The sequence below is a fragment of the Acipenser ruthenus genome, chromosome 46, assembly GCF_902713425.1.
Source record: "Acipenser ruthenus chromosome 46, fAciRut3.2 maternal haplotype, whole genome shotgun sequence".
Taxonomy (NCBI): Eukaryota; Metazoa; Chordata; class Actinopteri; order Acipenseriformes; family Acipenseridae; genus Acipenser; species Acipenser ruthenus.
Genome location: NC_081234.1, coordinates 2,566,574 through 2,581,550, shown reverse-complemented (window position 1 = coordinate 2,581,550; position 14,977 = coordinate 2,566,574). Strand labels below are relative to the sequence as shown.

The 14,977-nt window shown below is 38.8% G+C and overlaps 2 protein-coding genes across 3 annotated transcripts in view; one reads left to right on the top strand and one right to left on the bottom strand.

The window, feature by feature from the left end:
- The first annotated feature begins 4,210 nt into the window (after positions 1-4,210).
- Positions 4,211-6,261, top strand: LOC117411727 (uncharacterized). The gene has a single exon (XM_034019438.3). It carries the CDS (start codon positions 4,399-4,401, stop codon positions 5,356-5,358), a length of 960 nt encoding a protein of 319 aa, XP_033875329.2. The 5' UTR covers positions 4,211-4,398; the 3' UTR covers positions 5,359-6,261.
- Positions 6,262-10,842: 4,581 nt separating this feature from the next.
- The window catches only part of LOC117971406 (putative tRNA (cytidine(32)/guanosine(34)-2'-O)-methyltransferase), a 42,946-nt gene continuing 38,811 nt past the window's right edge, over positions 10,843-14,977 (bottom strand). For both annotated transcript variants that reach the window (XM_059013614.1, XM_059013615.1), the window contains exon 11: positions 10,843-11,180. In XM_059013614.1, coding sequence (XP_058869597.1) covers positions 10,968-11,180 — 213 coding nt within the window. In that variant the 3' untranslated portion in view covers positions 10,843-10,967. The remainder of the gene's footprint in view (positions 11,181-14,977) is intronic.

Below are 14,977 nucleotides of genomic sequence, written 5' to 3'. Positions count from 1 at the left end.
TTAGTAAGACCAAACCTAGAATATTGTGTTCAGTTCTGGTCACCTCGTTACAAAAAGGATATTGCTGCTCTAGAAAGAGTGCAAAGAAGAGCAACCAGAATTATCCCAGGTTTAAACGGCATGTCGTATGCAGACAGGCTAAAAGAATTTAATCTATTCAGTCTTGAACAAAGAAGACTACGCGGCGATCTAATTCAAACATTCAAAATCCTAAAAGGTATTGACAATGTCGACCTAGGGGACTTTTTTGACTTGAAAAAAGAAAAAAAGGACCAGGGGTCATAAAAGGAGATTAGATAAAGGGGCATTCAGAACAGAAAATAGGGGGCACTTTTTTACACAGAGAATTGTGAGGGTCTGGAACCAACTCCCCAGTAATGTTGTTGAAGCTGACACCCTGGGATCCTTCAAGAAGCTGCTTGATGAGATTCTGGGATCAATAAGCTACTAACAACCAAACGAGCAAGATGGGCTGAATGGCCTCCTCTCGTTTGTAAACTTTCTTATGTTCTTATGTTCTTATTAACCTCCTTCGCAACACCCCCTCTGGATCTAGACAAAATTTGATTTATAAGGCTTCTGCTTACATGTAATCCGGCCAGCCGACACCTTTCGTGCATGAAGCCGTGCCGTATCCGTGCAATTGTCCTGAACCTTGAAGTTGTGTTGTAATGAAGCTCGCCACAGTTTCAGGATCACTTCGATGTTTGCGTCTGTAAAGTCCAAGCCTGGCAAGTTGACGTCTAAGGTGGTGAACACTGATGTGTAGCCCATCAATTATTGAAATACATAAAGCAATTTCTAGCTGCGTGAAGCCTTGATCAAAATAAAACCAAATGCGTTGATCCAGCACTGCCTCTGCCATGTTAGTCACGGCATTGTCTCGGGAAAATGACAACACTTCCGTTTTCTCAAAATCCTGAGATAATTTATCTCGTGATCACGAGATAACGAGAGACGCTTTTTTTTCATGTCCTCAATGAGCCACAGTACAAAATTAAGTTTACAAGTATACTAGAAACTTAGAAAGTTGTTTCAGTACATATATCGTCAATGTGATACAAGCGTGATCCAATTAAAGAGGATTTGTGCTCTATGCTGGCTAAGTTTATATTTTGTAAAGAAATGTCAATGCATGACAAAGACTAAATATATATAGAAAGGATATTTATTTAAATGGTGTTTAGTGTGTACGGTTAAACGATAGGAAATCAACTAGTTCAAACTGATTTTTTATTAAACAATATTTACATTCCTAGTGTGCACAATAAACTTAAAAGGTACAAGACCTTCATATGGCAGTTCAGTTAGGTCCAAGATCAATGTCAAGGTCAGACACTCATTTAGTATGTAGGCTTGATATAAATATATGAATTGATTTCCTCAAATGATTTCTGACATATGATGCTTTGCCACAGCAGTTGTGGCAGTTTTGTAAAATTACTGACACAAAAGGTTTAATATTTCTTGTACACTTGATCAAACCTGACTTAGAAAATCATAGCACTAAGAAACCTCCGGTGACGTTCTAGGCACGCAGATTCTGCGGTGAAGTCCGTTCTCGACGACTGTGTGCGTGGCCTTGGCAGTTTTTTACGTTTTTGTGAAGAGGGTCAATTTGTATATTTATAAAATGAGATCCTGGTTAGTTTATTACCATTATTACTTACAATCTTTTGTACAAGTAATTTCTAAACTTCATAGTTGAACTGAAATTACATTAAAAAATATCTTCTATGGTTTCTCTGAAAGCCTTGTTTGGGATTTAGCTTGTAAAATCTCATTAGGAGAAAACATTCTTTAGCACAGTGGTCTCCCATATAAGAAATGGCTAAGGCTAATGCTGCTTTGCTTTGGAGATTTGAGGCAATACAATCTTGTTTTACAGACCTCAGATAGCCCTAATCTTCCACTAACTTCCCTAAAGTTAACATTGGGTAGTCAAAGGTAGTTCTAATTGAGACATGTGATCTGTAATTAATCTGGATGCATGATCTGTCAGTGTATTAAGAGATGAAATACATTTATTTTGGGCCAAAAACAGAGCCCACAGGAAGACTTTCTTTACAATAAGAAAGTACTGAACAGATTAACGTATTGGGGAGATTTTATCTCATACCTTATAAGGGAGGTGGAGCTGACTGTGTGACTTAGTAAACACCTTTGTAATTCCCTAACCTTTTTACAGGCATCCAATTCAGTCTCCAGTACCATCAGTATCTTGCCTTTCCTTGGCACTGATAGATAGAACAGCCAGACAGTCGTGCAGAAAATGCAGGTAAGTTTAAATCAGATATGTTCCCACCAGTTTCCTGTATGCAAATACAACCCTTATTGACCTCAAATTAACACATTTAGGACATTAGGAACTTTATTTGAATGCCCCCTGCCACAAATGCATTACCTCAGCTCCCGTATACAGCTGTCAAGGCACGCCAAAGCAACCACTCCTCTGAGTGAACGACTCTTTAGTTAAATCATGTAGACAACTTCCCGACAAGCACATAATTTGTCACAACACATGAACACACCATACTTGAAGAGGTTTGATGCCGAGTTGCCTAATGGTTTCTCAACAGACAGGTGAAGATTTTATATTTTTACAAACTTTCAACATTTTTTCTGTTCATAACCAACAGGCTGCCATCTCATAATCTCGACTTTATTTTCATATAAATTACCCGGAACCAGGTCTTTCTTGAAGTGTGGTTGTTAGAGTGTGTTGTTGCATTTACAGACTTCTCTTGTTGAAGTAACCATTAGAAATTATTTCAGATTTAATAATCTACTGGTTCAAAGACATTTTCTGTGCTACAGATTTCTAACCTGCTGTAGCTTTACTTTCAGACTGAAAAACTTCAAACGCATGACTGTGATTAATCCAGCACCAGGAATTCTATAGATGTTTGGAAGCTTTTAAAGCAGTCTCTGTACGAAACTGCTGTTCAAGGATCAATTTATGTCCTGGATTATTTTCAATTTTTGCACCTCACAGTTTTTCAAATCGCCCAATTCCACTGGTCAGGATAGAAACCATTTTGAGGACAATAAGGAACGATTTTTTTAATATATCAACTATTGCTGGGAATCTATTTGATTTATTTTTGGTCCTAACCCAAGGATTTAACACATCCAATATATTGTTCTGTTCCTCTGAGTAACTGGATAAAAACCACTGCAGAGGATATTCCACTTTTTGACAGACCAAGAAGAGTTGAGGTTTCTATTTTTTTTTTATTCATCAATTTTTCATCTGTGCAATTGAGTGTATGTATCAAATCAGTTTTAGAATTAGTTGAATTGCATTAAACTGCTACACTGTTTAAGCTAGTCAAGAAAGTCAGAATTTCTTTGAAGTACAGTGGTTAGTGTGTGTTGTATTTACAGACCCTCAAATATAGTTTACAGTACATTAGATACATAAATGTTGCACATAACATACACATAGGAAAGACCTATGAGCAACTCGCACAAACAAAAGTTTCAGCAAATGCATTCATCAGTGTTCTTACAGTCAAGCTAGTTTTTAGAGCAAGATATTTGAACGAGTCTCTCATAATGAGACATTATGACTTTGTACCTAGTAGGCTATACATACCACAACTAACCTGTAAAACACCTGCTGTGGGAAGTTTTGTGCAGGGCTTTTCCATGGTCACCTTTAACATTTGCTAATGCTTGGTAGGAGTCAGATTAGAATAAAGTTATTTATTTATCTATTTTGTATTCCAAAGTGCTCAGTAGTCAATCTGATTCTTATCTCAGTAAGGATGTCATATTTAACATGTAGGGTAACAGTGAGAATTTGAATTCTCCTTTTAAGTCATACCCACAAATCTATTGTACGTTTTTATGTGATATTCTATGTGGTATAGCTGGTACAACACTGCATGTTACCCACTGTTTAAGACAGTCTAATGCCAAGGTATCAAACTATCTGACCAGTATTTATAAGTTTGCACTTCCAGCAGTGAGCAAGGGTATCCCGGCTATCTTCTTTATAGCTATTTCCAGACAGACCGAATCGTTTTGCAGTAATCATCTATGCTGATTTAATTAAAAGATCATCTTTCAATATCTTTTCTTCCATATAATCATACTGGATTTAGCAGACTGCTACCTTGAAGTGGTTTGTGAAACTGGCCACAGGTAAACATCTTTAACAATTTATATTTTAACATTGTAGCGATCTAAGAGATTTTATGCATTATTCTTCCTTTAAACTCAGTAACAAGAGTGGAAATCTTAAGTGGGAATCAACAGACAGTTACATGTTTATCATCCTTGTTGTCCTTAACTTAAATTACTAGGTTATTCTCTGTTTTATAAACAAGCACTCTTGTTTTCCAGCTTCACACCTATCCCACAAGAGAGAGTGTCCAAAAGAGAAAAAGAATCATGTTGGAAAACGTCACCAATTTTGCTATTTGGATGGTGGTGGGTTTTGTTGCTATTTTGACCATATTTTGCAATCTCTACATCCTCCTGATGAACCTTGGCTCGTATCACAAGAACCATCACTTCCAGCCTTCTGAGATCATCATCACTGTCCTCTCGGTGACAAACATTGTCTATCAGATCCTTACCTATCTCTGGATGACAATGGACCTGCTCAGTGTTACCTGCCTCATTGATTGCCTCTTCAACACCCTTATTATGCTGTTAATCAACAGTCTGAGATGCACACTGGTGTGGACCACTGCTTTCTTGTCTTTCTTCTACAGCACCAAGCTGGTGATCGAACCCATCCACTGCTATACCAAGATCCAGGAAGGCATCCTGAAGCATGCTCCCACTGTTCTTCTGGTCATCGTGTTCTTTAGCTTTGCCAGCTGCTTCCCTGCCATGTTGGTATTGTCCCGCAACAACCAAACAGGTTCATATGACTGTAGTACTATGATCTCCAACGAGACCCCTGGATTAATCTATGTGGGGTTCTACACTGCCATTTCTGTCATCATCCCTGGCTTGATCATGATGAAGTCCAGCATTTCCATTACGGTTCACTTGGCTATCCACATGTATCATATGAAGGCCAACACAAACGGCTTCCATGGGCCCAAGCTGGGCTCTGAGATGAGGGTTATACGGATGATAATGGCCCTAGTGGTAGTCTACTTATTCTTTCTCATAGCTGATTTGGTCGTGCTCTACAGAAGCACCATCAATAGGGACAACCTATCTTACACTACTGGCCTGGTTTCATCCATCTACACGTCCACTAGCTCTTTCATTCTCATCTACGGCAAGAAGGCCCACTGGAAGGAGCTCATCCTCATATACAACCAGTTTGTAGGTGAATACCCTTGTATTCGCTGCATGAGGTGCCCAGAAAAGAAGGTGTCTCCACCACACTAAAATGCACATAATTTTGCCTTAGCACAGTATGACAATTTAGACATCCATAAAAGAAACCAACACCAGTGGGACTGAAAAATGTAATCAAACAAGAAAATATTTACGTATTAATTAAAAACATGTTTTTAAAAAAAATATATTAAAAAAAAAGCTGGATTGCTTTTATTTCACTTGGGATAAATCGAAGTTTTTACAAATCATATTTGGTTGGTGGTTTCAATTATTATGTTGGTGGAATAAAATACCTCTGATGTGACACAGTTATGAAATGTCATTTCTGTTCCAATGCTAGCGCTGGCTACGGCTGTGATACAGCCAGAGTGAATTTAAAACAATCTGCGTGTAACTTGTTTCTCTACAATGAGTTTTCTTTTGATTAGGAGCTGTGTTACTGTCTTGCATTTCATAAAATTAGCTTTGAAGTAACATCTGATTATTTTCTGCATTTTGTTTTGTTGATGTGACAGTACAAGTCAATGACATTTAATAGAGAAAAGTGTAAGGTACTGCACGCAAGCAATAAAAATGTCCATCATAAATACCATATGGGAGATACTGAAATTGAAGAAGGAATCTGTGAATCTAGGAGTTTATATTGACTCAGATGTCTTCATCTAGATAATGTGGGGAAGCTATAAAAAGGTCAACAAGATGCTCGGATATATAGTTAAAAGTGTTCAATTTAAATCAAGGGAAGTAATGTTAAAACTTTACAGTGCATTAGTAAGACCTCACCTAGAATATTATGTTCAGTTCTGGTCACCTCGCTACAAAAAGGATATTGCTGTTCTAGAAAGAGTGCAAAGAAGGGCAACCAGAATTATCCCGGGTTTAAAAGGCATGTTATATGCAGACAGGTTAAAAGAATTGAATCTGTTCAGTCTTGAACAAAGAAGACTATGTGGTGATCTGATCCAAGCATTCAAAATTCTAAAAGGTATTGACAATGTTGACCCAGGGGACTTTTTTGACCTGAAAAAAGAAACAAGGACCAGGGGTCACAAATGGAGATTAGATAAAGGGGCATTCAGAACAGAAAATAGGAGGCACTTTTTTACACAGAGAATTGTGAGAATCTAGAACCAACTCCCCAGTAATGTTGTTGAAGCTGACACCCTGGGATCCTTCAAGAAGCTGCTTGATAAGATTCTGGGATCAATAAGCTACTAACAACCAAACGAGCAAGATGGGCCGAATGACCTCCTCTCGTTTGTCAACTTTCTTATGTTCTTAAAGTTACCTCCTACTTCTGTGGCTATCATGTCAACACAATTGAAATTTATCACGTGTGAGGTTAAAATAAACATTAGGAACCACGTGGTTTGTTTTATTCCAGTTGTACTTGAAACCTTCTATCTTTGTTGTGTCTGGTTGAGTTGGTATTGGACAAAAAGTTTAGGTAGCAGTTTTGGTGCATTTTCACAGATTGATCTTCATAAAAGTATATTTTTCCGATTTCTCTTTTTGTAATCTCTGAATAACATCATTTTTCTTGCTTTATAATTTGTTTGTATGTGTGTCTGTCTGTCTGTCTGTCTGTCTATCTATCTATCTATCTCATTTTAATTTGTTTACCGTCCCCAATTAAAGAAAAAAAATATATAAAATAAAATATAATTATATATTTTAATGGATTGTTGCTGTTCTATATTTGAAAGAAATAGGTTTCGATTAGTACTTATTGATATCGCCCCCCCCCCCCCGAAAAGATTTTATTTTATTTTTTCTCTAATAAAAAAACAATTTGATTGTAATTATTGGTTTAATTTTTTTGTCTCCTCGTCTATTTAAAAATGTTTCTATAATTATTTGGTCTGATTTTTTTTTCCAGTTCTACTTGGTTAAAAAAAAACACACACAAAATAAGACTTTTTTCTCCTTTCCCCAAAAACTGTAATTATTGGTTAGATTTTTTTCTTTTGATTTATTAAAAATATATATATATTATCTATATAAAAATATTATACTGCTGTCTATTTATTTCTCATATATATACACACAGTATATGTTATGAAAAAAGGTTGATTTTTATTTCTCTTTCCTCTCCCCCAAAAATGACAGCTTTATATTATTATTATTTTTTTTTTTTTACTGAATTCTCCTCTCCCCTGACAATACACATTTTATTGTATAGGATCAAATTTTATTATTACATTTTTTAAATAAATGTATTTGTACTGGGCAGTGGGGGTTATATTGGGGAGAAAATGGCAAGAGGCCCTTTAGTGCATGGGCTGTTGCTAACCTCCTAGAAGAGTCTGGCTCAGAGAGTGATTTTGTTGCAGATGACTGGAAGTGAATATGAGCCGTGACACCTCCTCCAGTGAGGAGATCGACAGTGGTCAGGAAGAAGAGCCTATGGAAACTAAGCCTGAACCCCTGCCTGGACCAAGTACTGTAGGTGGGTCTGGACCTAGGGGGTGTAGATTTCAGCCATTCTACCACTGGACCCCCCCTAACATCATCCAGCCTCAATTAACCCCTTTTTCTGGCCCACCTGGTAGCACTGTGATTCCAAATGGGTTTACCCCAATTATTTTTTTCCAGTTGTTTATCACAGATTAATTTTTTAAACATTTAGTAACCCAAACCAAGGAGTGTTTTGAAAGGTACCACACAGTAAATGAGACTGGAAGAACTAAATAAACCCAAGAACAAATTCCAGACAGCATTACTTGGGGCTCCAGAAGGATTATGGGTAACAAACCATTGTAGGGAGATGTTATTACCTATTACTAAAATCCCTATTTTGTGCAAATTAAAAAAAAAAAGTAAACAACGTAACTAAATCTATTATATCTGAGATGCAAGTTGCAACAGATGGAAAAATCAGTTTGTGTTGACTCAAAACTTTATTTCGGCAGGCTACAATTTGATTATTTTTTTTAAGTTTCCAGGGCATTTTGTCAATGGCACGTGTGCAACACACAAACCTTAACCCTTTGCGGTCCTATGTCAGACCAGGTCCAACATTACAATTTTCCCTTTCCGGTCTGATGTCAGAACCTGTCCGACATCATCAAAAAGACGTAAAACACAGGTCTCTAGTCGTTATTCTCAGGAAAAAGCAGAGAACACCATTCAATGGCCGAGAGAAGCCGAAAAAAAAAGAAAAAGGGGCGGATGTGAGCAATACACATAGCATTGCTGCTTCTGCATCCAGCGCTCAAGGAATATCACAGACATTTGCAGAGCTTTTTGAGATGTTATAGTAATAAAATAATGACTTGGATCGCATTATTGAGGAGTTTGGTGATAAAACAAGTGATCAGGAGATGATTTATCGGTATGCACGACTATTAAGAGGTATTTGAAAAATACAGCGAACAAGGGGTGAGGCGGGGCTGGTGATGCAGTACTGAGTGTCCTGTTGCTATGCAGTGCCTTTCAAACCTGCTTTACTGTGAAAAAAAATACTTTTAAACAGCGCGTCTAAAATAAACTGCGCATGTGAAAATAAATTAGACCTGACGAACCTGAGACGCGCTGAATAAATTGACCGCAAATCTATTTAAGTGTATTTTTATTTTAGTTTTTCGCTGGTCTTGTTCTACATTTCTTAATGCAAATGTTAATTTTAAGCTACATTTTTTACAAACAGATTGCTATATTACGATGGTGCAATTGAGGGAGTATTGTGGTTGAAGAATCATATTGTGATAAAGAACAGCTGCCGGTGTGTACCAGTTGCAACCCTGTCACGTACCAGTACTGGTACGCATATCACGGGTTGAAAACCACTTGTCTAGGGAATGTAAACATTTGCTAAACTGTATAAAGGTGCACATGTTTGGTATCTTTGAACTCGGGACACTCGGAGCAATTCAAGACTACTGTCTTTTCAACAGTCGAACTAAAGCAGTCAGATTTACAGGTCCAAATATTGTGAAAAACAATTGATTTTTTACTACTTACTGTGACATTACCTCAGATTGCAGAAGGATTGAAGGGAGATGTTATTACCCATATTTACCCATTTCTAAAATCCTTATTTTAAGCAGATTAAAAGAATGTATACTTATGCCTGGGTATCTCATTTTTTGGTGGGGTACTGGGCACATGAAATTAGGGTGGGTGATATACAGCATGGGCTGCATAATTTGAAGTGGAAAAGTCAAAGTGGCCTGGTGTCAGCCTGATCACGTAAAATCCCCAAAACCAATAAAAAGATACACACAAACATGGGCAAATCCAGCACCTTATAAGCTTCTATAGCTTCTAAATATCTTACATCAAACATTAGTATTTTAGGTAAATACATTTTATGAAAGTTTTTTTGCTTATAAGAATATCTGTATTTTGTGGTCACATGAATCCACAAAAACTTGGCACCAATGAAAACTTCAGTGTGTGACAAAAAAAAAGTATATATAGGTTTGCCTGGGGTATCTGAAAGGGAACATATGGGAAAACCGCCGACTCCCCAAATCACTAAATTCTTGAAGCACAGTGTCACAAGAGCCTCAGCAGAAGGGGTTAAATCTCTTTCTTTACGTTTTTTTTTGTTTTCCTGATGTAACTTAAAACGTGAGTATCGATGTTTCTTAAGAAACTGCACAGACGCCATTTCTTAATCAGTGTTAAGTTTATTTCATACATGCAGGGAAACCAGTCCAAGTATAGAACCGATTACCAGTTGTTACATCTTTTACATGACATTAAATACCCTTCTGCATAGGTGTCTCTCTCCTCCTCTTTCTCTGACACTTAACCAATAGAAAAGGTACAACGCATTATTCTGTTACCATATATTTAATTTTGTGTGTGTGTGTGTGTGTGTGTGTAATCTAGTGTGACGACCTCTGAACTCAGTGCATTCTTCAGACCCCTGGTGGTGCCCCAAAAAGGTCCATACATCTGGTTTTTGTCATCTTCCTTGTTCCTATCTCTCTGTTTTGCCTGAGACCCTTTGAGTCCAGTGGCATTATCTCTTATTCTCCCTGTGAACCTTTGGGTCCAACGGCAGTCCCTGGGAGCCTTTTAGCTCCTTTATGCTTTGTATTCCCAAAAGTCTTAGAGCCTGGCCGCTTCTGGTCCACAGCATTGTTATCTTGTTAGCTTGCAGTCAATGTTGGACAAGAAGCTTGTAGACGCAAGGTCTCTTATCAATTGTTAGCAGTACATGCAATTTGAACCAAACAGTTTGCTATCTGCAATATTAGTCTCTTTTCAGAAAAGAACACCAGTATAGCTCTGCCAGTCCACATGCGTAGCAAACTGCTAATCAATTCTCGATCCATGTTTTCCAACATTTCCCAAAATGTATGCACAGTAACAAATAAAATGTTTAAAACAATATATCCATCCTCAAGTAAAACTGGCAATGTACCTCTAAGCAAACAGTAGTACAGAATCTCAGAATTACTGTACTGTGTATGTGAATCTTGATTGGATATTTGGTCAGTCACTGAATTATGATTGCCTGGAATGTACTAAAAAAAAAAAATCTAAAAACTAAAACAAAGAACACACAATCGTTATGGATTTCTGAGTTTCAAATTACTGTTTCTTTATTTTATGTTTTATAAAATTAGAAGTTTTCTTCATGTCCGCATTAAAATTCTCATTAAAATGAATGCTGTATAACCTAGATGCAAGGGTAACGTGATTTAGGCAGTTTCTGCTTGTTCCTGATTGGTGGACACATCCTGATGAGGAGACAACCCTTGCTCTTGACAAGCTGATGGTTCTGGGGTGGAGCTGGCACTAAGGTTTTCTTTGGCAAGAAGGTTGTGTTTGCGGAGAAGACAAGCCTTCTGGTAGGGGGGTTGGATAGGGGGCTGTGTGGGAGGCAGGTATTGGTACGCCTTATTGGGATCCAGCTACACAGAAGGGACAAAAACAGAAACTCAATTGATATTCAATTAGGAGCACAGGAAAAGCAATCTTTCAAGAATTAGTTTAACTTGAATAACAATGTAGTCAAAACCTATTTATATTTCCTATAGCTTTACAGTGTCAACAGCAGCTACAGCGTTTCCGCTAGGAAAAACTGCTGCCTGTCAGAGACTGGTCACTAAATGTTTTACCGGTCACAATTCAAAACATTGTCATTCGTGCGACACCTGTACAAGTGATACAAATAAATGTAGTTATGGAGATGAATAGGTAAATAAGTAAAAAAAAACAAAAAAAAACAACAATAATAATAATAATAATAATAATAATAATAATTATTATTATTATTAAGCAGAAAATTAAAAAGAACATAGTTTATAACAATTTGTTTTCAAAAGTTGCCAAAATATTTAAACATATTTGCTTTATAATTTCAAATTCAAATATTTTACACAATAGTTCTTAGCGTAACTGAAAATGTTAGGTTATTATCATAACCCTGGTTTCCCTGAAATAGAAATGTAACCATTACCTCATGGGTATTAATCATTTGATACCGTCTAACCTGAATCGATATTCCAAAGCTGCACGTACTGCCCGTGACACAGTCGTCCCTGCCCCCGAGGGCATAAAAGAGACTGAAGTCACTCAAAACATCATCATTTTTCCCTCAAGACTGCTGCAAAAGATGCAACGACCTTGAAGGTTAATGGTTACATTTCTATTTCAGGGAACATTCCCTTTCAAGTACGAAATGTAACCATTACCTTATGGGTAGACATACCAAAGCTGTCGCAAGGAATATTGCAGACCAAGTGAAAAGCTACAAAGCTCGCCCAAGGCCACCTTGCGCATTACCATGAGGAACCCAGTACAAGTAACAGGGCTAAAAATTGAGGGGAACTCACCTCTAATCTTATGCTGCAAGAGTCGAGCTCGAGGCCGCCATTAACACCCTTGTTCCAAAACTAGGGTTTTGTGGATCCACAACATTCAGCTGATAGAGCTGTGTAGAAGTGTGGGTCGTAGCCCACACCGCTGCACTGAAAATGTCCTTGACAGATGCACCCTGGAATAAAGCCCACAAAGTTGCCATGCTCCTGGTAGAATGGGCAGTGAGCTTCTCTGGAGGGGGCAAGTTAGCTCGATCATATTCAGTCTGAACCGTATCTGTGATCCATCTTGATAGCCTCTGATTAGACAGAGCATTCCCATGGGACTTAGCCCCATAACAGATAAAACATTGCTCAGACTGCCTCCAACTTTTGGTTTTGTCCACATTATACGCTAGTGTCCGCACCGGGCAAAGCGTATGGAGCTGCCGCTCTCTATCAGACATTAAAGGAGGCGGATGAAGAGCCTCAAGCTCTACCGTCTGATCATGTGGAATGCTAAGATGGTTTTTGGCAAAAAAGCAGGATTAGTGCAAAGCGTTACTTTTGCCCTGGCTTCTGCAAAAATTAAGCGGCTTTTGCAACTGTGAAAAAGCTTGCATCTCACTCACCCGCTTAGCAGATGTAACAGCGAGCAAGAAAGCCGCTTTCATTGATAAATATTTCAGCTCCGCTGAATGCAGGGGCTCAAAAGGAGGCTTCATAAGCGCTTCCAGCACCACATTAACCCTTTGCAGTCCATTTATTAAGTGCGTGTCAGGTGCGTCAGGTCCAATTTATTTTCACACGCGCAGTTAATTTTAGACGCGCTGTTTAAAAGTATTTTTTTTCACACAGTCAAACAGGTTTAAAAGGCCCTGCATATAAACAAAGCACTCACTAGGCATCTCCAGCCCCCCCCACCCTTTCGTTCGCTATAGCTTTCACATATGCTAAGAAATAAATAAATAAATAATAATAATAATAATAATGATAATAATAATAATAATAATAATAATAATAGTTGTACATACCGATCAATCATCTCCTGATCACTCGTTTTATCACCAAACGTCTCAATAATGCGATCCAAGTCATTATTTTATTACTATAACATCTGAAAAAAGCTCTACAAATGTCAGTGATATTCTCTGAGTGCTGATGCAGTCACAGCCAGCTTGTTTCCTTATGGCCTCCATTATCAGATGCCAGGGGCAAGTATGACTATTCATGAGATACACCCTTTTTTTTCGGCTTGTCTCGGCTCCTGTCGCTCCCACTCGGCCATTGAATGGTTTTCTTGACTTTTTCCCGAGAAAAAACAACTAGAAACCCGTTTTTTGCGTTTTTTTGATGATGTCGGACAGGGTCCGACATTGGACCGGATAGGAATAATTGCAATGTCGGACCAGGTCCGACATAGAACTGCAAAGGGTTAAGCCTCCAAACGATGGACAATGTCCTTCATAGGCGTCCTAAACTGCCGAGCACCCTTTAAAAATTGCCCCGCCAGGAAATGAGCTCCTGGGGAGATCAATCAATTTTAATATGACAAGCCGAAATGGCTGCCAAATAGACCTTTAAATGTGATGTAGACGAATAGGTCCTGTAAAAATTGCAGTATAACTCCTATGGGACAGGTTGTAGGGTCTAACCCCTTATTATTATTATTTATTTATTAGCAGACGCCCTTATCCAGGGCGACTTACAATTGTTACAAGATATCACATTATTTTTTACATACAATTACATTATTTTTTTACACATTATATTTACATACAATTACCCATTTATAGAGCTGAGTTTTTACTGGAGCAATCTTGGTACAGTACCTTGCTCAAGGGTACAGCAGAAGTGTCCCCCACCTGGGACTGAGTCCAGAGCCCTAACCACTACTCCACACTGCTGCCCATAGGCCACTGTGCCTTAGGCAGGCACCACATTTGAAAAAGGCCCCACTTGTACCCATATTGGGAAAGCGTGGATTACGCTCTGGCATTCTGTAGAGTGTTAATGACTATTCGAGCAAGATTGGCTAAATGGCCTCCTCTCGTTTGTAAACTTTCTTATGTTCTTATTAGAAAGCCCCAAACGGCTGAAATGGTGCCGTTCAGGGGCCAGACCCAGAGCTGCAGGCTCAATGGGTCGGGATGCCACAACATCCCCCGCGCCTGACAGAGCAGGTTGCGGCATTTCGGTAGGCTCCACGGCTGGTCTTTCAGGATCACAACCTGTGGTCACAACCTCTCTCCTGGTGCCGCTGAATCATCACTACTGTGAGTTTCTTGCTTAGCTGAAAAAATTTCAGACAAGCGGCTATTCTCTGCACTCTGTCTCCTGACAGAATGGACAACATGATTTTGGAATCCAGACACAGGCTGTCTGTGAAGGTGTGAGCTGGCTTTTTGCATAGTTGACAGACCTAACCGGAACAGGTGATCTGGTGACGGGTTTCATGTGAGCCCCTGTCTGTGCTGGAGATTGAGCACAAATTAGCCAATCGTCCAGGTAACTGTGCACTGATGCCCTGGAGTCTCAATGGGGCCAGAACAGCTTCCGTGCACTTTGAAAATGCACAGGGGGGCTAAAGAGTGGCAGAACGGTAGAACTCAAAACTCGTATGCTGTCCCTTGGAAAGCAAACCTGAGGTACTCCCTGTGCCCTGATTTTATTGGGATATGAAAGTAAGCGTCTTTTAAATCCACCGTAGTGAACCAGACACCTGGACTTACTGACTGCAACAACTGCTGCATGGTTAACATTTTGAACCTCCGTTGACTCAGATAAGGGTTGACCTGTCTGAAATCGAGGATTGGTCTGAGGCCACCATCCCGTTTGGGCACCAGGAATTACCTGGAATAAAAACCTTCTTCTGCAGCAGGGCTGTCACCTCCTGAGACAATACCAAT

Excerpts from the sequence above, each read along its gene's own strand:
- LOC117411727 (XM_034019438.3), top strand. The coding sequence starts at position 4,399 with ATGTTGGAAAACGTCACCAATTTTGCTATTTGGATGGTGGTGGGTTTT.